At 48.0% G+C, this 24,931-nt stretch overlaps 1 protein-coding gene across 2 annotated transcripts in view; it reads left to right on the top strand.

The window, feature by feature from the left end:
• Nucleotides 1–1,211: 1,211 nt before the first annotated feature.
• GRIN2A (glutamate ionotropic receptor NMDA type subunit 2A) overlaps nt 1,212–24,931 on the top strand; it is a 433,676-nt gene continuing 409,956 nt past the window's right edge. Inside the window, exons 1-2 of one of the 2 annotated variants that reach the window (XM_069569483.1) lie at nt 1,212–1,268; nt 2,688–3,119. In XM_069569483.1, the coding sequence (XP_069425584.1) occupies nt 2,706–3,119 (414 nt within the window). In that variant the 5' untranslated portion in view covers nt 1,212–1,268; nt 2,688–2,705. Of the gene's footprint in view, nt 1,269–2,687; nt 3,120–24,931 lie in introns of those variants that run through there. The other variant, XM_069569485.1, reaches the window with a different exon arrangement.

The following is a 24,931-nucleotide window of genomic DNA, read 5'->3' as shown; positions in this document are numbered from 1 at the left end:
TCTGTGAACCAGGGTGGCCGGGAGCTCTCCGGACTCCCGCCGGGAAGTGGGGAGCTGAACGCCTGGCGTGGAGCTGGCCCCACAGCTAAGGGCTTAGAGGGAGCTGCCTGTCCCCCCCCCCCCCCCCCCCCGCCCGCGCCTCTCTCGGCCGGGGACCGCGGGGATCCCCGGCCACACGAGCGCGCGCGCTCCCACATCCACTCACACACACACTCGCCCTCACACATCCGCCAGCCCGGAGCCGGGGCTGCGGAGACGGCTCGCGCGCGCTCGGAGGACCGGGGCAGCGACTGTCCGGAGTGGGGCAGGAAGCCCAGCTCGGGCTCTTGGAGGGAGGCGCCGAGGGCTTAGCCGGAGCATGGGTCCCGCTGAACGCTGAGTCGCGGCCGCAGCCATCAGCCCTGGAGATGACCAGGGGCGGCCACTGCTGAGAACTATGTGGAGAGAGGCTGCGGTGAGTGCCGGCGCGGGACGCGGGGCCTCGATAGCCCCTTCGGGAAGAGGACGGTGGGAGGCTTTCACAGGAGGGGCGACAGGACTGCAGGAGGGTCGTTGCGTGGGGAACATCGCAGCTCCCTCGGGGGTCCGGGGCTGAGCGACCCGGAGTCCTTCCTTCCCTCCCTCCTGCCGGCACATCGCAAACTCAACCCGCCCCTCCCCCACCTCAGCCCCCATCCCCTCCTCTTTGTCTCCCTACCCCCCTGCTTGCTCAGAAGCTCCTGGCCGCACTACTCCTGGCTGCCGGCGCCGGGGAGGCGGCAGGGGGTGAAAGCCGATGTGCCTGGTTAGCTTCTCGAGGGTGGCCAACCCAGGGCTCCGGTCCTCCTGTGCGCCCCGGGAGTGAAGCTCTCCATTTCGGCCACACGGTTTTAGGAGCCGCACTGGGGGACGTCTCGGGCACAGAGCTTCAGCTTCCCAGCTCGGGCCGAACCCCCACTGTGCGCGCAGGGGGCGGGGGTGGGGTGGGGGGGCTGTGTGAGCATTGCAGACTGCAGTCAGTTCCCCCCGTCCCTCTGCCTCCCCTCCCCCCGCCCGTGGGCTGACCCTGTCTCTCCGTCTCTTTCTCCGCCTCGGTAGAGCCCTGCTGCAGAGCCTCCGGCTGGGATAGCCGCCCCCCGTGGGGGCGATGCGGACTGCGCGGGACGGCCAGGGGAGCGCGCGGGGGCCGCAGCATGCGGGAACCCGCTAAACCCGGTGGCTGCTGAGGCGGCCGAGATGCTCGTGCGCGCAGCGCGCCCCACCGCATCCTCGACCTTCTCTGGCTACAGGTACGTCCCAGCGGGAAACCTGGGCCCCGCCGGGGTTCCGGGAGAAGGAACAGTCAGCCGGAGGAAGAGCGGGAGAAGAAGGATCAGGGAGAGAGGGAGCGAGAGAGAGAAAGCGGGAGAGGGCGCAGCAGGAGCGAGGCGCGGGAGGAGCACCAGGGGGCGCTGCGGCTCCGCGCTCGCGGGGCTCCGCCGAAGAGCGCCGAGGCCCGCGCGAGTTCGCCCCAACTTCCCCTCGGCGCCAGGCAGCGCCTGGCCCGAGGGGCGCGCGCCTGAGCACGCGTGCCCGACGACGCTGGTATCTGCTGGCGGGCGCGGCCGTGCACCTGGCACGGTCCATGTGTAGGCACTGGTGGAGGACGCGCTTGTGGACTCCTGATGGCCTTGGGCCCCTCTACTGCTGGCTTGCGGAGGTGCGCAGAAATGCACGCTTGCCTGTGAGGGTGCGCGGCCCACTGCCCACGAGCACCTAAGACTTGGTAACAGAATCTGAAGTGGGAAAGCCTGGGGTTGGGGGTGGGCCAGTGCGACACAGTTCACGTCGGTCGGAGAGCTTCTGCGGAGCCAACCCACCCCGCCCAGCCCCACGCACGTTCCTTGCCAGCTCCCACGCGTCGGCCCGCGGGGGGAACGTGCCTCCCCTCCAGAATTCTGCATTGCATATGGCGTGCGAGAGAGACTGTGTGTATGTGTGTGTCCGAGCCTGTGTGTGCCCGCGTGCGTGTAGGGGGCGGGTCCTGGGGCTGCTGGCGGTTGCTTCCTGGCCCCTCTGCGCAAGGTGGGGCGGACCTTAAGTTTCCTCCAGGCACCCCGGATTCTCAGGCGCAAGAGCGAGCGTCCTCAATTCCATGCGCTTGGGGCGGTCCCTGGTCGAGAGGTGCGGGGTCTAGCGTGGGTGCTGAGTGGCGCCAGGTGGGTGATGAATCCCCGTGGGTTCGCAGGGGGCGGGGCCAGTCAACTAGCCTTGCTCCGTCGCTCGGCCGCCTCCGCACACTGGGGCTGGTCCGTAGTTTGCGCCGGGTTCGCAGGGGGCGGGGTCGGTAACTTGGACTCGCGGGGGTGGGAGAGGGGTGGGTGGAGGGTTTGCTCCGTGCGCCTACGTCAGGGGCAGTCGCCAAGTGGTGCCACTTAGGGAGTGCGGTGGAGATGTGGGTTGAGTCGAGGAGAGAGGAGGCTGAATGCGAAGGTGGGTTTGAGGACAGTTAGGGAGAATCAGCTCGGATTGGAGTTGTGGGCTGAGTTGCAGATGGGTCGCAGGACGTGGATGGCCAGGGGATGGGGAATGGGGTCAGAGACTCCAACAGCTCTCCCTGGGGTGGTTTCCGTACCTGGCTGCCCAGAGCAAGGGGCTGGGTGGGTGAACCCCCTGCTCTAGAACCCTCGCGCACGCCATGGCGCTGACTCTTCTTCTCCACCTTGCAGGGACCGTAAGTGGCGAGTATGGGCAGACTGGGCTACTGGACCTTGCTGGTGCTGCCGGCCCTTCTGGTCTGGCGCGGTCCGGCGCAGGGCGCGGCGGCGGAGAAGGGTCCCCCGGCGCTGAACATCGCAGTGCTGCTGGGTCACAGCCACGACGTGACGGAGCGTGAACTGCGAAACCTGTGGGGCCCCGAGCAGGCGGCCGGGCTGCCCCTGGACGTGAACGTAGTAGCGCTGCTGATGAACCGCACGGATCCCAAGAGCCTCATCACACACGTGTGTGACCTCATGTCAGGGGCGCGCATCCACGGCCTGGTGTTTGGGGATGACACCGACCAGGAGGCCGTGGCCCAGATGCTGGATTTTATCTCCTCACAGACTTTCATTCCCATCCTGGGCATCCACGGGGGCGCATCTATGATCATGGCTGACAAGGTAAGGCCGGGAGGCGACGGGCTGTCAGAACCCCAGCGCGCGCCAGTCATACGGTGGCCACTGCAAATTTTCAGAAGCCCCTGGCGTCCTTCTTAATCTGAAAGGGGGTTGTGGCCACCGACCCTGGGGAGAGCCAGGTCCTGCTTCTCCAACCTGGAATCGAATGGAAACGCTTTTTGCTTTGGTTCTGAAAGGGGGGGTACTCGGAGGCACCTTGGGTGTGCCAGGAAGAACTCAGTAAATGCAGAAGTAAATGGGGTGGTGGAATGCTTAGAGATGGCTAGGTGGTGCACAGAGGTGAGCCTGGGGGCAACTTGAAACAATAAGCTTTATATTCCTACAGTATCCGTTTTACCTGATTGTGTTGTGGCAAATGTCTATTTTTTCCCCTACTAAAAGCCATGGAAACTATTTTTAAAGGATCAAACGTGGGAATATTGTGGAATAAAATGCAAAGTTTTAGGTAAAACAGAAAAAGGCAGAAAAATGTCATGTTTCCACAGACTGTCTACAATTAGAGGAAGTGGGGTGGGAAGTCTGAGGAGCCCTAGGCTAATGACACACAGGTCTGTGTTTCTCCAAGGGAGTGGCTGTGAGTGGAGAGAAAGGACTGCTGACCCAGAGCATGGTGGTGCTGGGTGTTCCTACTGGTTACCTGGGTGGGACTGCCCAGGGCTCCGAGGCCCTCAGATGGAAGGGTTGGCTCCCAAGGATGGGTTTTGATATCGGTAGTTGGAGAGTGTCCCAGTGAAGGAAAGGTGTCCAGATCTCTTGGCTTAGAGTGGGAGGGAGGGTCTTTCTGTGGATCACCTGGGGGTGTTGGTGTGGAGAAGACGGGTCTGGAGATTTGAGTGAGATGTTCTGAGGGCCTGGTTTGAGAACTGTGCCGAAGTGCAGGTGGAAAAGAGGCAAGGTGAAGAATGAGAAAGAAGGGGAGGGTTGGTGTTTGTGGGTGCCCTGTGCTTCTATCTAAGCCCTGGAAGAGAAATGGGGGGGTGTCAGGAAGGGAAGTGTGAACGTACTTGTGCGCTGTGGGTGCCCCCAGCCCCGAGACCTTTTTGGAGCGTGTTCCTTAGATAGCAGGAGACGTCCCAATGGAGCCAGCAGACGTTTATCATAGCACATTGCCTCTGATGCTCTCAAAGCACTTTTACATCCATCAAATCAAATACTGCTTCTGCCTCAGCAATTCCCACCAGCTCCTTTGGGAACCGTATTAATTCTTTCAGGTCTCCTGGGCTGCGGCACATTCTGTTGAAATACACAACTGATGCAGTATCTTATTAAACATTCCTTTTAAATGGTTTGCAACCTAGCAGAATTCCTATGTGTGGTTGAGTATTTTCCCAGCCACCTTTCAGTTTTTTTGCGGGGGTTCCTTTCTGGGATGAAAAAAGTAGGGAACAGCTGTGTCTTGCCACTGATATGTGGCCATTTCAGAACTGGAAAAGGTCTTCAAGTCTATTAGAGCATCCTGTAACTTTCAGGTGAAGAGATTGAGGTTCAGGGCAATTCAGGACTTAGCTAAGACCACACGGTATGTGATGGAACTAGATCTCTAGTTTTCTGGTCCTCTGGTTTCTGACGAATGCACTAAGGAGGAGAACAGCATTTCCTAGCAGGGTTTTGGAGTGTGATTTGGGCTTTAAATATCACCACTGATTCCTTCTCCCTTCTGAAGTTTTGACGGAGCAACATGCACTTAAACAGGAGCCATATTGAAAGTGAAATTTCTGTATCGACTAGGGCCCAGCACAATCAGTGGAGAAATACGGTAAAAGCTGAGTAGGAGAAGTGTTGCCTGCTGTGGGGCTTGGGCTCTTACCTGACTTACCCATCTGACTAGAGGCAAAGAAGCAGGAACAGAAGTGGGCTTATAGTTAGCATTCCCTTCATATGCAGTGGCCCACCCATGTCTGGCTCTGACTTACTAGACCTCTAAGAGGGTTTTAGGAAGGGAGTTTTGAGAAGTCCAGAGGATATGGGTGGAAGCATCTTCTCTTGCAGAATTAAACTGCCTTATAGGGATTGGACATGAGTGTGACCCCACTTAAAGAAGAAAAAGGACGTCAGGAAAGGGCAAGAGGAAAATGAGAAAGGATGAGATGTCAAGATGAGAAACTGATTTAAGAGGGGGTGGAGAGGAGAGGAATAAAAGGGTGCCTTGGCTCAAAAGTGGTGAAAGGAGTTGGATGGTCTTCATTACCGTTGGGGCTTTCTGAGTTGGTTTTGATGGCAGGAGATCAAAGAAGCCATGGGATAACATTAGGGCATATGTTGGGTCCCCTATGTGGGATGTGCAAATGATGTAAAGAGGAGTGGGGCTGAGGAGTGGGATTTCGGGAAACCTGATTGTGTTAAAGGGAAGAGATCGTCTGGGGTGTGAACAGCCCTTCCTTCCATTAGCAACACGTTGAGTTGGCTTGTGTCTTAGCTGCCTGTTTCTGTGGAGTTGCAGTCTGGCTCTGAAGAAGCAGTTATGGGCATCGCCTTGCTCGGTTGGGTGTGCGCTCGGTCTTGCGGCCACAGAATCCGAGTCTCCCCAAACCACTGAGACCTCTCTGTCCCCCTGTGAGATGACATCATTTGGTAAAGCCCAGCACATACCTGTATTGTTTGCACTTCTAAATTGGTAACATGATCAAGTCTTGGTGAGTAAGAATGGCAGTTAATTTGACTATCAATTAAATTGAGCCTCTCTCCCCAGTTCTTACCTTTTCCCCAGTCTTTTTACCCTTGGTGGGGGGAGGGGGGAGGAAAGAACAGAGCTTTGTAATAATTGAAATGTGTGAAGTGGCAGATTTTTGTGGTTTCATTTAATTTACAACGGAGATATTAATTTTTGCTTCTATCACTGGGTGGTCTTGAAATATAATTAATTTAGAGGTGAAAATAATGCTGAACATTGATAGAGTTCTAACCTTATCTTGGTCTGGCCATTTTGTTGCCATGCACATGAAATACACTCAGATTTTCGTAACAGCCCTAGTAAATCGAGCATAGACACTGGACTTTTATGTTGCTGCTCAAGGTCCTCACCTCCTCCCCTTCCCCCCTTATTTCTAACTGCTCCACCGGAGGGAAAAGGCAAGGCTTACATTTTAGCTACATCCATCCATGTCAGTTACTGCGTGGGTTTTGCTTTATATATTATTTCTATATATACTTTTTATCTCCTCTACTGGAGTGTAAGTTCCTTGAGGACAGATTTTTTTTTTTAAGTGTTTATGTGTATATGTATATTTGAAATAATGATATTCCTCCTCCACAGACAGTTTATAAAAATAATGTCTTTTCATTACAGAGCACTTAGAAAGTGTATTAAAGTTTAAAGAAGAAAATAAAAATCTTTAAATCTCATCGCCAGGGGTAACCACTGTGGACTCTTGGATCTCTTTTGTTTTAAGCTCTATGTATTTAGTTATAAGGGCTTCCCTCATGGCTCAGTTGGTAAATAATCTGCCTGCAGTGCAGGAGACCTGGGTTTGATTCCTGGGTCGGGAAGATTCCCTGGAGAAGGAAATGGCAACCCACTCCAGTATTCTTGCCTGGAGAATCCCACGGACAGAGGAGCCTGGCGGGCTACAGTCCATGGGGTCACAAGAGTCGGACATGACTGAGTGACTAACCCACCACCACCATTTAGTTATAAGTTCAGGATTATATTGTGTGTGTATATTGTTTTGTTTATTGTACTTTGTATCCTGTGGACTTTCTTAGAAGATCCAGGGTTTTTGTTTATCCTGGAAGAATCTCAGCCATTATCTGTTGGATGTTTCCTTTCTAACCTTCTCTTTCTCTTGTAGTTAGTCTCTCAATAATTTCTCTGTGTATCCGAAACATTTTTTTAAAGTTCTCTGTCTCTCTGTGCTGTGTTTGTACGGTGTTTCCTCAATTCTTTATTCTAGTTAACCTGCTCTTTTCATTTGTGTCTGGTATATTTTTTTTGCCTGTGAAGTCTTAAATTTCAACACTGATTCATTTTATTTCTAAGATACATAACGGCTTTCTGCTTTTGTTTTGTTGAAACGATACCTTCTCATACCTTCCTGCTTGTGTTTTATTGAACCCTCTTCTCACTTTGTGGGTGTAAATCTCTTCTGTCCCTTTGAGGATTTGAAAAATACTTCTTATGGAGTCCTCCTCTGATTGCTCTAGCATCTTTTCTTCTTCCCGTGTGAATTCTTCTGTTTTGTAGAGTTTGATCGTTGGATATCCTCATATGTCCTCGAATTTTTGTTTGTGAACTTATTGTCAAGGCAGTTTTATGGCTTCTTCTGCCCTGTAGCTATAAGCTGGTGTGTTTTTTAATCAGAGGTCTTGTCAACAGCTCAGCTCAGAGCTCTTTTTCTGCTCTGTACACTGTGGTGCAGGCTTGGGTCCTGGTCTCCTGTAGGTGCTCTCATTCTGGCCCCATTACACATGCAGGGACGTTCCTGTGGCTGTGACTCACGGTGGATGGTGCAGACATCTTGTCCCCATTCACGGTTAGCTGCATGGTTTGAGTCCAGTCCTGCCCCTTGTCCCCTTGGTAGATCTTGGGACCTCTGCTCCCATGGCTCACATCAGACTTACTCCCCCCTGCACTTTGATTCCTCCTGAAATTGTAGAATCTCATCGTTTGATTCATTTATTTTTAGGGAGCACCTTCTATTTCTGATCTGTGATTCCCTTATTTTCAAGCAGCATTTTATAAATTTTGAGATATCTAAAGTTTGATCTATAAATTCTGTGTCTTAGGAGCAGAAGAGGGAGGCAGCTGAATGTGTTCTCTCTGATTTTGACCCAGTTATATTTCACAACCTGCTTTTATTTCTTTCAAACTTGATTGTGTAGTCTTGGAATTTTTCCTTATCATTAAATCGACTCCTCAAACAAGATTTTAAACGGTGCAGAATGTTCTGTGTATACCATAATGATTTAAACTTTTCTTCTGTTTTTCCCACCTTTAGTAAGGTTGGTTTGTGCTCTGCGTGTGTGTTCTTTTGGGCACCTTGCACTGATCTTTGCTCTTTGCCTTCGTTTCTGGGTAAATATATGGTGACTGAGTGAGTCAAGTCACTGGTTTGGATGCCAGCTTGCTGCAGTTTCTGGAAGAACTGACCGTGCTGTGGGTCAGGGTTTTCCACCCAGTGTTTGTTCCCAAATGCTGACTGATTCCATGGGTGTGTGCCAAGTCTCCTCTTCTCTCTAGTGGGCAGAGAATCACTAGCCATCCTGAGGATTAACAGAAGGTGGGGGCTTCCATATGAAAGGCCTCCGTAGCTCTGCTGAGTAACAGCTCACCTGTAGGAGGCTGCTGCACTAGTAACCCGGCAGCTCCGAGTTTGGGTGGGAGTGATGAGCCTACCCATTAAACTCAGAAAGCTCCTGGAAAGGGCAGACACACACATCAGAAGGGCGACGGAGCCCACTCAGATCCTGTTGTAGAGGCATCAGGTGGTTCCTGGGAGAGTGAGTGGGGAGCCCTATCTTCAGCTTTTCCATGAGGCACGTCAGATGCAGTCATCACTCCTCCTCACAGAAGTCATGGAGAACCAGCCACCACCCCGAGAAGCACGGTGACCTTTCCATGGGGCCTTGGCGGGGGGAGGGGGGGGTCCCTGCTCATCACCTGGACCCTTGACAGATGTGGTCTGGCAGGGTTGGGGGAGTGTTCATCTTCTCTTTGGTAGCCTCACGTGGGAAATGCTTCTCTAGGTACAGTGAGAGGGAGACGGAAAGATAATGACAGAGAGAAAGAGAGTGTGGAAAATCTCGGATTTATAACAGGGGCTTGTTGGCTTCTGATGAGGCCATCATGAAAAGGAATGGTTATAATGTTACTAACTAGTGTGGTTTGTTCTAGGCTGCCCCTTAATTATTTAAATTTGAATTACTTGCCAACGTTTTAAAGTTAGGCGGTATCACATTGATTTTAAATCCAAATTTCTTGCTGCTTTGGGAAAATCAGAAGGCCTGGTAACCCTGGCCTTGCTTCTCCCCATAGTGACGGGTGGCTGGAGATGAATAGTGCCCCTCCCCCCCCTTAAATTGGAAAAGGAAATGGCAACCCACTCTAGTATTCTTGCCTGGAGAATCCCCATGGACAGAGGAGCCTGATGGGCTACAGTCCATGGGGTTGCAAAGAGTTGGACACGACTGAGCACCCCCTTAAATGGGCCTGAAGCTTGTCCCCCCTTCAGACTCCAGTTTGCCCACTTCACTCACTTATGTTACAGAGCTGGTCCTGAAGGCACTGGGATTTGTGATCCCTGATATGATAAAGAAAGAAGCTGGCCTTTGTTAAGAGGGTTGCTTTCCTTCTCTCGCAGACTGCTCCTTGAGAGGTGGAAAATTGGAGGTGTGCACGCAGCCACGTTGCTATGCTCACAGCTGCCACCCCTAATCCACTGTAGCATTTTGTCCTTTTTGACCACAAGCCCTAAATTCTTCTCAACGTGGTCCTCCAGGAAGCCACTAGCAAGTTAGCTTGAGTTCGCTAACTACCAAGTTAGTTAACTTGAGTCGGAAGACCCCAGAATACCTTAGACAAACAGTCTGAGCACCTACATTCCATTTTCAAATAGCAGTGTGACTTTGAGACAGTCTTTCCGCTTTCTCTACCTCAGTTTCTCCTCCTGTAAAATGAAAGTTTAGGGAGATAATATCTTTGCAAACCTCTTTCCAGCTCTGAAAATTTTATTGCCTTCGAGAAAAGGCTGGGAAGAAGCATAACAAAATGTGAGCCGTGATTATCTTTGGGTGGTTTGTTCATGGGTGTTTTCATTTTTTTAAAAATATCATTACAGCAAGGCTAATAAGTTGAACCTTGAGTTGGATTGTCTGTGTTTAAATTCAGGTTCTGGGTGATCATGGGAAGTTGCTTCATGTCTCTGAGCCTTAGTGTCTTCATCTTTAGGATGAGAACAGTAATAGTACCTGCTTCCTAAAATTGTGAGATTTAAATGGGATAATAGATATAAAGTATGTAGCTTAGTGCTTAGCTGTAAATATATACTTCTTATAGGAATGTTACTGTTATTGTGTCTGTATTTTGTGGTTTTTATTTTTCTCCAAAGTACATGTGTGTGCTTAGTTGCTCCGTCGTGTCTGACTCTTTGTGACCCCCATGGACTGCAGCCCACCAGGCTCCTCTGTCCTTGGGGATTCTTCAGGCAAGAATACTGGACTGGGTTGCTATGCCCTCCTCCAGGGGATCTTCTCAACCCAGGGGTCGAACCCACTGCAGGTGGATTCTTTACCGATTGAACCACCAGGGAAGCCCATAGTACATGTGCTTTTTAATAACCAGAAGGGTTATTATAATAAAATGATATTATAACAACCTGAAGGGTAATGTGGTGATATGAGGCTATTCCCTGGCAGAAACTGGAAATGAGTCTCATAGAACTCTTAGAATGGGAGAGTCCAACATGAAATGATTCATAATTTCTGCACTGGGACAACCAGAAGCTTTCTTTGAGTTTTTAGGTTGCTATGAGCTTTATCTTGGCAAACTGAAGATTAAATGTGGCCAGTGTGAAAGTGACTGTTAGAGGTGACCTTTATGGTAAATAACTCCACCAATTGGAATACATGTTTGCACTGGGCTTAGGGCTTTGGGTCTAGACATATATGTGTGTGTGTGTTAGTCACTCAGTCATGTCCAACTCTGCAACCCCATGGACTGTAGCCCACCAGGCTCCTCTGTCCATGGAATTCTTCAGGCAAGAATGCTGCAGTGGGTAGCCATTCCTTTCTCCAGGGGATGGTCCCGACCCAGGGATTGAACCTGGGTCTTCTGCATTGCAGGCGTATTCTTTATCATCTGAGCCACCAGGGAAGCCTGTGGACATATATAGTTTCTCATTTTCTTTCTGTCAAGGATTAAGCACCTCTGAGATAGCCTGAGGACACCTGGCTGCCCCAAAGATATTTGACTGAAGAATCCTTGTGATCTTATTCTTTTCCTCTTATTTTATTATCCTTTCAAGTTAATGCTTGTAAATCCAGTTGGTTTAGGGAAGGGGCTTAGAGTCAAGAGGGAATATAGATTTTGATGTTAATAATCGGGTTGCTTTAATTGAAATGATTTAAGATGTTGGATGATGGAATTAAAATTCAAAACAATCTTTCCAGGTTGAAATGATGAACCCATACTGCAGACTGCACTGAAGGGTTTAAGGATGTACATTCTTGCAGGAAGAGGGAGAGGTGACTTTCCAACTCACCTGAAACCTGAAATTGATTTTTGTAAGAGTCGTGAACCAGTGGACTGCCTGCTGATCTGGCTCATGGATGAATTAGTATTTTATTTCATCAGCATAGTATTTTTAAATGCTTGAATTTTAATATCTTTGGACAAGGCATTCATTTTTAGCTTCCCTACAGCCCTCCTCGCTCCCTGTTATCTCACATTTAGTCAGATTCACACATTTATGTTAACTACATGGTCTCTGCAAGCATTTGAAATTGTGATCCTCAATCACAGGATTTTTGTTTATTTCCTCATTTGTTTTGCCTTGACCAAGATACTCAGCAGGTCCCAAGAAGTGATAGGGTTCTTAAAAAAGTAAAGCCCACATCTCTAGAAATAAAATGTTTAAATCAAGAGAGGTGATAGTTCTCTTATACCTTTTCCGTTGTTAGGAGTCCCTTCCGCTCCAAGTCGCAGAGTATTTGACCAGCTCTGGCTTAAACCATCAGGACATTTAGTTTCGTTGTTTAACGAGGTGCCCCAGGGCTGGTTTAGTATCCCAGTAGCCCGTTGAGGGCTCAGGTCCTTCCATTCCTGTTTTGCCTTCCTCAGATGCTGGTTCACCTTGGCCACAAGACGGCTGCTTCTGTCCCAGCTGTCGCATCTTCACATGCCGGCATTCATGAAAGGAAGAAAAGGGAGAAACATGAGACTTTATTCTGGGCCCTCCCTGTCTCCTTTTAATAGAGCAGACGTCCTGTTACATTTCATTGGCCCAAACTGAGTCATATGCCATCTCTTGAATATCACTGATTGAAATTCATAATCAAAATTCTTCTCCAAGAGTGGATAATTGCCACTGGAGCAAAATTTTCTCCTGTTAGCAGAGGTGTAGGAGCAGTGGCTAGTTGGTCCACCTGACGCTGTCTCCAGCAACGCTAACACGTCTGGAGACTTGACTTAGTTGGGGGGGGTAATATTTGAAGATGAATGTTGAAAAACTTCAGTATGTCCAGAAGAAGAGCCTCCAGGATTATGTAGTATCTAAATAACGTATGATGAGAGTCTCAGAATAAATATTTAGGAAAACTCAGCCTGGAGAAGATAAATCTCAGTGACGGTAAGAGATATGTTCAAATACCCCATGGGCTCTTACAGAGTAGAAAGTTAAGTCTTAATTTTGTTGTTGTTGTTGTTCTGGGGACAGAACTGAGACCAGAGGGTGAAATTATATGGTTGTTATGAAGAATAAGTTTTGGCAATCAGGTCTCTAATAGAAGACTGTGATATTTCATAGAATAATGTGTTGGACCTGACTGAGCCCAGAGTGACTGCCATCTGTCAGGGACACAACAGAGAGTCAGACTCACACTGGCAAGCTTGGACTGGATCACCTCCGAGGTCCTTCCTAACTCCTAGACTCTGCGCCTCTCAAGTTCTTGAATTTCTAAAAATCCCCAGATCCTGATACTTTAGGCCCTTGGGTTTGGCTGAAAACCAACATCCTCACTTTCTGTAAGTGGGTGAGTAATTCAGTATAAATTTGCCTGGCATGGGGGAGGAATTTATGAACCCTGCATCATCACCCTAAATCCCCAGAGGACTTTACATCATTCCGAAGGGTAGATGATATTTGAAAAGCAGAAAACCTATGTATATATCAACTCACACACACACACATATAAATATGAGCATAAGTAGGTCAGCTCGCGTCATATTTACTAGTGGAAATGTTTTTGGCTGAGAAGTGCATCTACAGAAGACGACGTTTAGAGTAATTGCCAATGATCTCAAAAAGGGAAGTTTTTTGCAGTTCAGTTAATCATCATTACCTATTAAAGTGTATTCCTGTTTGTGCGCATATTACTTTGGTAATACTTTTGTATATCCTAAAGAAACAGCCAGACCCCTCTGTGATATTTCAGCTAGGAAATTATCCTTTGCTGTCTGTTGTACTCCCCTGTGTTTTGAACATTTGCTTATGGCAGAAACTGCTCTGGGTACTATTCCATTGTTTACTTCTTCCTCTGTTTTCCCCTCACACCTCCCAAGGAACAAACACAGCCCGCCTGACTCCTTCCAAATGCTTTGCCTTTCCATTCAAATTTTACAACTTCGCATATGATGGAAACTGGTATGTTTTTTTTTTGTAATTATTCATTTATTAGAAATAGGTACGCAGGAGCAGAGTAAAAAAAAAAAAAAAATCCAGAAAATACAATGCAGCATTCAGAGAAAGAATGTTTGCTTAATTAATGCACGATGCCTGGTTCTCTCCGTGGTGGTGACCCTGTTACCTATTCAAAGAGAAAACATGTTAATTGGGATGGTAGTTTGTTTCCCTTTGTGATTTTTGCTGAAGTTGGTATGTTACAAGGATCTTTTTCCTTTTTTAAAATCTCACTGACTTGAAAGAGGTTAATCGTTTTCCATTGGTCCCCAACTGTGTCTGTTTTTTCCCACGCAAAATAAAAGCTCACGCTCGAATATAAGCTGAAAATCACTGGCACCTCAAAGCTAGGCCTACCTACTCATCCAAGGGATTTAAGATTCTTCGGGGGTGATCTGGGGAGAGGAGGAGTCGGGATCACTTTATAGGCTAATGAGAGCTACAGGCCCTTCCCCAGAGGAATATTCAGGAGCCTGCATCTGATACCATGTCAGTTTCAGGGGCACACAGACCCTCTGAAACCCATTCATAGCCTCCTTGGAATTGATTTATTCTTACTGGTTTATGAATATGTTCATTCTTCATTGAGCCTGTAAAACCTGGGCCCAAATGTTCTATAGATATATCTGTGATCAGATTATTTGCTTCCTTGCTATATAGCACAGAGAGCTCAGCTCAGTGCCCTATGATGACCTAGAGAGGTGGGATGATAGGGTGAGAGGGTGTCCAAGAGGGAGGGATATATGTATACATATCACTGATTCACTGTGTTGCACAGCTAATACTAATCCAACTAAACTAATACTATAATACTAATAAACTAAACTAATACAACATTGTAAAGCTACTGTCTCCAGTAAGAAAAATGCAGGTGTGTGCATGTGTGTGTGTGCGCATGCACACACACACAGAGAAAAAGGTTATTTGCTTCCATGTAACACAGAATCTGGTTGGAGGAGACCTGCGGTTAAAGCCTTGAGTGATGGATCAGTGATTTGGAGGCCATGAGGCTATAGAACGGAGCACCGCTTTCAGAGGTCTGAGGGTGGGGGATGAAAGCCAGGGAGGATGCCTTGGGTCAAAGTCAGGAACCCTGGATTCGGGAACAGGCCACCACCCACGTGCCTGCCTGCAGGTCGTCATCCAGCACAGTGGCCCGAGGAGCCGCCTCAGCGCGGAGGGGGCCACATCACCCCCCACCCCCAACCTGTCCCCCGAGGCTGTCAGGCTCCAGGGACGCCTTGACAGCTCCTGGATTTTCCTCCGGACGGCAGTTCTCAAAATCAAAACACTGAGTTTTTTGCCGATTTCTGCTCTGTTGTCACAAATGGCGGGATGTCTCTTGCTTTATCTTGTCTCTTCCATGTTAGGAAATTCTTGCCAGAGGGAGTGAGTGCCATTCGAGATCCCTATTGTCTTGTATGCCTATAGTCCTTGGACTGAAAACAAACACACACACACAAAACCCCTTATTTTCTAAGTGAATTGTTGTAAAGCTAAGATATTTGTGGGGCTGAGGAAACGTCGTGTTGATTGACGAGTGGATGACAGAGCCACTATGGGAAGACGCTGGGAGCTGTAGAAAAGGACGTGCTTGCAGAGGCTCTAGCGCCAGCTGAGGGGCGTGGCTTCTGCCTACGGAATTTTGAAGATGGCAGGCCCGGGTGAAGACCCGAGCTTTATGGTCGGATGCCCTTTAAAAGTTAATCGCTGTTGGTTTTCACCTTGGTTAATTGGTATTCATTTCTTCCCTCCCCTTGTTTACTCTTCTTTTTTTTTTTAAATTGAAGCATAACTGAGACAACATTATGTTAGTTTCAGATTTGATATTTGTATCTATTGCAGAATGAACACCACAATGAGTCCAGTTAACATTCGTCACCACGCATGCTTACAACCTATTTTTCTTGCAAAGCTGTTCCCGAAGGTGGTTTTTTTTAATTAGATAATTGCTTTACAATGTTATGTTGGTTTCTGCCATTCATCAGCATGGATCAGCCACAGGTATACATATGGCCCGTCCCTCCTGATCCCCCCTCCCATCTCCCGCCCCATCCCACCCCTCCAGGCTGTCTCAGAGCACTGGGTTGAGCTCCCTATGCCGCACAGCAAAGTTCCGCTCGCTATCTATTGTATGTACAGTAATGTATGTGTTTCCATACTAGTCTTTTCTCCATTTGTCCCACCCTCTCCTTCCCCCGCTGTGTCCACTGAGGTGTTTTTTAATTTGAGGTGTTGTGTTTAATAGCAACAAATATGAAGAAATCGAAATTATCAAGTAAATCTCAATGTATCCATAGACTGGAAAACGTAGCAGATGAAAATGCTTATAAATAAGTTGCATTGATAATTACATATGAATTACCTGATACAATATAAAGTAAATTAAAAGCTATATATGAAGTTACATAATCAATATGCATATTTTATGTATGTGTTTAGATATAAGATATAGATAAAAAGACTAGAAAGATATATATCAAAAGGTTAATAGTAGCTGTTTGCAGATGAGATCAAAGGTGGTTTTTATTTTCTTTATATATCTCTGAATCTCACAAATCTTCTAAAGTTGTGCATTTATTAGATTATTTTGATGTTAACTGTGGCTGTTTTTTAACAGTCCTTTACTGCTAATTGGCTTCCAGAAAGATTGGACCACTGGATATTTCTAATAGCTATGATAAAGTACCTCTGTAGTCTAACTATGGCCAGCACTTGAAACAAAGGTTTTTCTAATTGACCTGGTGATAATGTTATCTCATTGTTTTAGTTTGCATCTCTTTTATGACATCTGCTGTGGAATATATTTAATTTAGCCACACCTCACTTTTATATTCCCTGGGTGCTACGAGTCTTCACCTCTTTGATATTTCTCATTGTGTAAATGGAAAACCTCAGAAAATGATGGATCCCAGTATAAAGTACAGTGAAATAATTTGAATTTCTAAAAAAATAATAAATATTTTGAAGCCTGGCAGGGAGTTCTATGATTATTCATTCTTAGTCACCCGGCATTGCTCAGCCTGTGTGTCTGTATCAGTGTTGTTTCAAGAATTGCTTTAACATGTAAAATTTCCCAGTGGAAAATCATCTTGTGGGACTTGACTATTATGATTTGCCAGGAGGTGCGGGGCAGACCCATGTCCTAGTTGGCTGGAGGTGGGCTCCTGTCACAGGCTTTGTGGTGAACGGTGGGGATGCCAAGGTTTGTTCTTTTCTTCAGAAAAGTGCAGGCAGGATAAGGATGTGACGGTCACTGCCCTGCCACCTGAAAGGGATATTGCCTGAGTGGCAGGGACTGACTGATCTCTGTCTCTGTGGCAGGAGTAGGTGCAGTGAAAGGAATTGTACGTGAAAGTAAGAGGGATTTAGGTTGATATTAAGAGGCGTAGGGGGAGCTTCAAAATATTTAACCACTAATAAAGCATGATCATTGTTATGAACTGTTTATGACCTTCCAAAATTTATATGTTGAAACCCAACCCCCATGTACCAGGTGGTAAAGCCTTTGGGAGGTGATTAGGTCATAAGGGTGGAACCCTTATAAAAAGAGACCCTGAAAAGTTGATGCTTACAAAGTATGGAGAAGACTCTTGAGAGTCTCTTGGACAGCAAGGAGATCAAAGTCAGGCTTAAAGGGCTACTCATTGGAAGCATTGATGCTGAAGTTCCAGTACTTTGGCCACCTGATGTGAATGGCTGACTCACTGGAAAAGACCCTGATGCTGGGAAAGATCGAGGGCAGGAGGAGAAGAGGGTGGCAGAGGATGAGATGGTTGGATGGCATCGCTGATTCAGTGGACATGAACATGGGCAAACTCCGGGAGATGGTGAGGGACAGGGAGGCCTGGCTGGTGCTGCAGCCCAGGGGGTCGGGAAGAGTCAGACGTGACTTGGCGACTGAACAGCAGCGACAAAAGAGACTCCAGAGAGCTCCCTCGCCCCTTTCTGCCCTGTGAGGACGCAGTGAGAAGAGCTACCTTTGTGAATCAAGAAGCAGGTCCTCACTAGACTCTGAATCTCCTGGTGCCCTGATCTTGGACCTCCAGCCTCCAGAACTGTGAGAAAGAAATATCTCTTGTTTATAAGTCACCCAGTCTCTGGTTCCTTGGTATACAGCAATCCGAAGGGACTAGGACAGTCAGTGATGAGTCAGAGCACAGACCCTCTTTGTAAGATCCTGGAGCTTCCATTGTGTTAGGCACTAGTCCTTTCGTGACTGATTATGAGAAGGTGGGGGTGGGGGGAGGTTACTGAGGGAGGGACTGAATGGCTGAGGGACTTGAAGGCCCTGAAGGCTGTGGCAATCAAAACCCAGGCATTTCAACGTCTTAATAATCAGCTCGGTTGTACGTGTTTGTATCAGCTGGCTGTAACACTAGAGTATTAGTGAGATCTCTTGTCTTTCATGCCAAGGTGTGTGTAGTGGTTTTCCAGGACAGGAAAGAGGACGATTGTCTCCTCTGTCCTATGTCAGCCATGCCCTGAAATGGGGAGGTGGGGCTGAAAACCTTCTGAAGTTCCCTTTTCTAAAGTATGGAATAGAAATGTGCTTTCTTCTACCTCTGAGCCCAGCGCTTTCCCCTTCTCTCCTGTGAGTTAATTCTCCACCTGCATGCCGCATGCATGCCCCCTCCCATGATAAGAGGCAGACGAGAGCTGAAGCCAGCTTTGCTTTCACTGCCCACCTTCCACCCCCTGGCTCCTTGTCTTCCAGGGCAAGACCTTCCCAAGCAACTCCTGTTTCATTGGCATTGAATGAAAGGGTCCGTTTCAGTAGTTTTGGGGATGTGATGTGGTCACTGGCAGAAGCACAAAAATAATGTAACCTGCTTGGAATACTCCAAGCCTAAATGAGCTTCGTTCAAGATCCAGCTTTCCAAAGGATGTGCTTCGTTCAAGACCCAGCTTTCCAAGTCCCTTATACTTGATTTGAACGTAGAGTCTGCGCTTTTCCTCCCTCCTATAGAGTGGGAAATTCTCCTTCCCCATCCTGGTGCGTAGAGGTTTTCAAATCCTAATGGTTTCCGGGGAAGAGAGGCATGCCTCTGGTTTCACCTGAGGATAGGAGGAACCTGGGATATCTTGGAGTTAATTGTTTGAGAGTGTCACAGGCTCAACTGTGTCCCCCTAAAAACTATGTTGAAGTCCTAGCCCTGGGGCACTCAGAATGTGACTGTATTTGGAGATGGGGTGTTTACAGAAGTAAGTAAGGTACAGTGAGGTCACGCTGCTGCTGCTGCTGCTGCTAAGTTGCTTCAGTCGTGTCCAACTCTGTGTGACCCCATAGATGACAGCCCACCAGGCTTCCCTGTCTCTGGGATTCTCCAGGCAAGAACACTGGAGTGGGTTGCCATTTCCTTCTCCAGTGCATGAAAGTGAAAAGTGAAAGGGAAGTTGCTCAGTCGTGGGTCCCAATACAATGTGACTCGTGTCGTTATAACCAGAGGAAATGAGGACACAGTCATGCACGGAAGGTAGACTGTGCGTAGATACAGGGAGAAGACGGCCATCAGCGAGGCGAGGAGTGAGGCCTCAGAAGGAGCCAACCATGCTGACGCCTTGCTCTCAGACTTGTAGCCTCCACAACCGAGAAGCTAAATTTCTCTGAAGTCATCTAGTCTGTCGTTAGGCACTTGGGTATGGCGGCCCTAGCAAAGCAATATGGAGAGGTGGGCTGGTGCTTCAAGCTTAAATCCAAGCTTTCTTAATACTCTAATTCTCTTCCCAAACTGGGAGGGAGTTAAGATGCTCCAGCTTAGAACCCAGACCCCCACCTTCCTGAAGACTGACTTTGCTCTTCTCACGGTAATAAGGTTTCTGTTTTGGCCGAGGGGCTCCTGATTCCACTAAGTCGAGTCCTCGTCTTAGAATCCTTCCTAGAACACTTCTAGGACTTCAGTGGTTCCTAAATAGTTTTACTCCAATAGCCTTAGGGAGTGTGGTAGACAGAATAATCCTCCTCCACAGATGTTCTAATGCCTGGAATCTACTGCCTTTTATGGCAAAAAGGATGTTGCAAATATGATTAAGTTAAGGATCTTCGAGTGGGGATACTAACATACTTCATCCATGCAATAGCAGGAAGAAGTAGGCTGCCTGATCATCCCCAGTTTACAGATGAAGGAACTGAGACTCATGGAACCTTAAGGCGTGTGTCTGAATTCACACAGGTGGCAAGTGGTAGGGCCAGGATTTGAACCTCATTCTAGTTTGGCTCTTGGGCAGGGCTTCCCAGCCTCAGCACCTTTGCTGTGGGGGTGGGGACAGTGTTCTGTGCACCGTGTGATGTCTAGCAGCATCCCTGGCCTCTCTCCTGGTTCTAGTAGTGAAATCCCGAAGCCCTCGCTGTGACCAGCCAAAATGTCTCCAGACCTGCTAGACGGTGCCTAGATGAGAACCCTGGCTCTGGGTTTTGAGGTTTGCTCACGGCCCAGCACCATCTATACTGTGCTGTGCTGTTCTTAGTCGCTCAGTTCTATTCTTGATCACTCAGTCTTGTCCGACTCTTTTGCAACCCCATGGACTGTAGGCCGCCAGGCTTCTCTGTCCATGGGATTCTCCAGGCAAGAACACTGGAGCGGGTTGACATTTCCTCTACCAGGGGATCTTCCCGACCCAGGGATCGAACCCTCATCTCTTGCATCTCCTGTATTGGCAGGCAGATTCTTTACCACTGAGCCACCCGGGAAGCCCCACCATACAGTAGGTGCTTAATAAGTGATGTCTGCGTTACACTTTGAGCCTCACATTTCACAAAACCTTCGAAGCTCTCAGTAGGCAAGTGTCAGTCGATGCTCCTGCCTCTTTATCCCAGCAGCATCCAGCAGAATCTGTTCTCCTGTTTGGGGGTTGGTGTTAAGCCCAGGCAGAACTTTGTGTGCGAGGATGTTAATCCTTTCCATTGGCTTCCCTGGCAGCTGAGGAGTGCTGTGGCAGATTGAGTAAGGGCACCGAGCAGATTGCAAAAGGCACAGACACTTGTGCACATAGGCGCTTAATATCCTTTCCAGAGGGGTGATTCATGTAGCTCACACATGGCCTTGTGGGGAGTTGTCTGAACGATTAACGTGCCTCCACCAAAGTCTTTGAGAACAGAATTTCCCCGTCACTCTTGGACCTTGATGGGGAAAAAAAGAGTCAAGAAATTCGGGATACTTGGGCAAGAGGAAAGAGCAAGAGTAAATTAATGATAAGCTCTCTGTTAATTTGAGCATTTCTCCAAAAAACAGCAAGATCAAGTTATATCTCGTAAATGAATCTATTAACTTTTATGGTTGATTTGGGTTAGGGCAATTGGTTGGAAGAATTCATTAAAGCTGCCAAAATCTCTGGTTCAGCTGCATGTAGGGACGTTTCTGTTCCCCAAGCATACCTACCTCTGCCTCTAAGCAGTGGTATCAAAAATACAAATTGTCAGTCGCAACATGAGATCAGTTCATCCACTTTGTTGCATGTATTGATGCTTTATTCCCTTTTATGTCTGAATAATATTGCATTGTGGGTAAACACACTTTGCTTACCCAGTCATCCTTTGATGGCCATTTGTGTTGTCTCCAGCTTTTGACTATTGGGAACAGTGATGCTATGAACATTTGTGCACAATTTTTTTGTTGTTGTTGAGCGCCTGTTTTCAATTCTTTTGGGTATATGCCCCACAAAATGTTGGGTCATATGGTAATGCTACATTTAACTGATTGACGATTGACCTTTCTTCCCCCACAGTGCTTTTCTTTACATCTTTAAAAGAAAATACATTTTAAAAGGAAATGCTATATCACTGCCAAAAATAGAAACCAGTTTCCCTTGCCATAAATAGATGGCAACAGTAAACTAATACACACAATCATACACACACACAAACTTAAAAGCAAAATTAAAATGAGGACACACAACACAGAGCTATTGAATATGACTGGGTGCTATTTTCCACTAAGGCTTAGCATATCACACTCTCTTTGAAAGGGACATTAAAAGGTGTCAGAAGGGTGTTGAAGATCTATTAGCACCAAATGGGGACTTTCTCATCAACTAATTAGAAAAACCGAAAGCGAATCAGCGCTTTATCGCACATGCTTGATTGCTGTTTGGTGCCTTGCTCCTGTAAGACAGAACCATCTCCAGCTCCACATCGGGTCCTCTGATCTGCGCATTCTTTGACTGCCTGAGTCTGGGTGACTGCCTCCCTCTCTGTGCCACTGGGTCCCTGTCACCTTTCACTTGGACCCTGACTCCCATCTTCCTTCCCACATGTTCACCACCAGCCACTGCTCACACCACCAAAGGGGAGCTTTGAGCATATTAATCTCCACTCTTGAAGCGTTGGTGATGTCCCCAGGGCAAAATTCATTATTTCTACTATTGCCTTGTAAGTTTCTTCTTCTTTATCCAGGGTAAAGTGTAAACTCTTATCTAGGCGCCCCAAGAGTCCCTGCAGTCTGCTGTCTGTCCCCTCCTGCTCTTTCTCCCTCCCATACTGTAGTGGACTCGAGACACCTGCCCTTCCGTCTACACACCCCATCGTTCCGACTCTGTCACCGCGTGCCTCACCTGTGTTGACCGTCACCTTGGTTGGCGTACCTCTCAGAGTTCTTTCGAAGATCAAAAGAACATATGGAGACCCTGAGAACTTGAAAGAGAAATACAGATGCAAAAGGAGCCCTGCCTTGTCTGATGCCCTTGAGGTTCTCCATGTCAAGGTGCCTTTTCGCCTCTTAGGTTAGAAGCAGTTGCCTTCCACTGCCTCTTGCGCTCTCGGTATCTTTGTTGCCACACCACAGACAGACTGGTCTCCCACGTGAATGAATTTGTTTCTCTTCTTTATCCTTGCTGTCACCCTTCTCATCTGCCCTCCACCCCAGCCCCTGCAGTCCTCCCCAGTGCCTGGTATATGTAGTTTGAAACAGCAGATGCCTGTCTTAAGCTGCCCAAGAGGCTGTCTTGCCATCGTAGACTGGGAGTGGAAAATCCGTCGCTGCACTGGCTCCATCAAATATACTTTCTTTCCTTGTTTCTCTTTCCCTATTAGTTGCATCTTTGAATGTTCTTCCTCTAATGGGAAGTGACAGTTTAATTGTTTGGGTTTCTTAAATTTATTTTCTGTTACACAGCTGACCACATGTGATAAGGCGGGCAGCTCCGCTTCATGCTATGATCCCCTCCCTCTTGCTCTTTGCATTAGATGATTCAGCTGGAGCCACGAAGCAGCTAATTCCATGAGCGACAAGAGTGTTGAAAATCACTGTTGGGGACTGGAGCTTCCCTGGGGAGGAAGGAGACAGGTGTGTGCAGGAACCAGAAAGCTGGCAGTTCTCCTGGCCTCAAGGTTACACCATTCTTTCATTGTCCAGGGTCCCTTCCACCACTTACAATGGATTTCTGCACGATTATTCACTGTTTTTTGAAAACTTTTGAGCCTTTGGAAACGTGATACCTTAGACATCCAACATCATAATCGCTGATGGTATCAAAGTCACCTTATTGAACAAAACAGTTGACTGAGACCACAGAAAGATGTATTTAACTCAAGCCATTAAGTCTATGTGGAAGATGGGGTTAGGAGTGATACAAGGACTGGCTAAAGGCACCTGATTTCCTGACTCCCCGTCCATGGATCTCCTGGCCCATCAAGTGGTGCTGTAGAAAGGGCCTGCAAGGACATCCCTTTTCTGTGATGTGTGTGTGTGTGCTCAGTTATGTCTCTTTGCAACCCCATGGACTGTAGCCCGCCAGACTTCTCTGTCCATAGGATTTCCCAGGCAAGAATTCTGGAGTGGGTTGCCATTTCCTACTCCAGGGGATATGCCTGATCCAGGGATTGAACTGGAGTCTCTTGCATCTCCCAGCATTGGTAGGCTGGTTCTTTACCAACTGCACCACCTGGAAAGCCTTTTTCTCTGATGGGGGATCCTCAATGCAGACTTCATTGCCTTCAGATGAAATGTAAAATTACTGGTCGTACAAAGCCTCTTACCCTGATTTCTGACCTCTAGCCACCTTTCTAACCCCCAGCCTCCATTCTCTCCCCTCTCTTTTCAATTTCCTCTAGTTCTGCCTTGCCCAAACAGAATTCCAAGGAATATTGGTCCCAAGAGGTTTTCCCTCCAGACAAGAGTTTAAGCCAAAATAAGTTTAGAAGATGTTCAGAATGAGGAAACCCTGAACATCAGGAAACCCTCGAATATTTACAACACATTATCTCATTTGAGGCTTTGAGAAGTCCTGCCCTACAGACCTCTTTTGAACTGTATTTAAATGGTTTCCTAAATCGATTCACTTGCAAAGCTCCCCTTTTGTTTTTTTGTACAGTGCTTGTCCTTGTTGGCTTGATAAAACATAACAAAAAGTCCTGCTCCGGGTGTTTCAGTGCCCCTGGCTTCTTGCCTGTGCTTCTGCTCTGCCTCCCTCTGGAACCCTTCGGGACTCATCTCAGAAGTCATCGCTCTGGGAGAACTTGCATCACTGCCCTCCCAGGAGTCAGGTGCCTTTCCTGTGGCTTTTTGCAGCTCCTGCATTCTGAGGCTGAGGATATCTTTTGTTGAGAATGGGAGCCATTCTTTCTCACCTACCTCTATCTGTGTGTGTGTTCAGTCATTCCACAAGTACGTATGGTGGCTCCTGTGTCCAGGCATACTTTAGAAGGCCCCAGGGATCTTCAATGCCTGGAACAAGCCCCTGCCCTCAGGGGGCTTACATTCAAGGGATGGGAACAAAATATGAACTTGTGACAAATATGTAATGTTAGATTGTGGCAAGAGCTAGGATAAAAGCAGGATTAAGAGGCGGAGAGTGTCGGGAGAGGCCCTTCACCATAGGGTTTTCAGAAAAGCTGGATCAGCTAGGATGGGTTTGCTTATGCTGCATGAACAATAACCCCTGTATCTTCATGGCCTGTAACAATGGGGGTTTATTTCCCACTCATGCAGCATGCCTGTCCGAGGGTCAGCTGGGAACTCCGGTCCACATCCCTCCGCTTGGCGAGCCAGATGGGCAGGCTCTGTGCCCCGTGGAGCTTGGCTGGCTGTCGTGGGTAGGGGAGAAGGGGTGTGAGGAGTTAGGTACTGGCTTTAAGAGGCTTCAGCACACATCTGGCTGGCTACAGCTGACTCAAGGGCAGGGGCAGATGCTCTCCTGCCTTGTGCCGGCAGAGCGGGGAACTGGAGTGACTGATAGACAGCCTGAATGAATCCGCAGAATCTCTGATAGGAGGACGTGTGAGCAGACACCTTAATGAGAGAGGAAAGGAGCCACGTGGACATGGGGGAAGGTACTTCCAGTGGAGGAGACAACACATACGAAGACCCTTCAGCACTCAACGTGGGGTTTTGCATTGAGTAGGTTATGAGGCTGTGTTTGTTGAATGAATTCTTGAATTTCAAGCCACTGTGCATTCGTGAGACCCTTCTGTTCCAGTGGCCCAAGTGGCAGACTTAGGTGGGTGCACATTTATAAGGACCAGAACAT

Source organism: Ovis canadensis, chromosome 24 (genome assembly GCF_042477335.2).
Source record: "Ovis canadensis isolate MfBH-ARS-UI-01 breed Bighorn chromosome 24, ARS-UI_OviCan_v2, whole genome shotgun sequence".
Classification (NCBI taxonomy): Eukaryota; Metazoa; Chordata; class Mammalia; order Artiodactyla; family Bovidae; genus Ovis; species Ovis canadensis.
The sequence above is the reverse complement of the archived record's forward strand: the minus strand, read 5'-3'. Positions and strand labels throughout refer to the sequence as shown.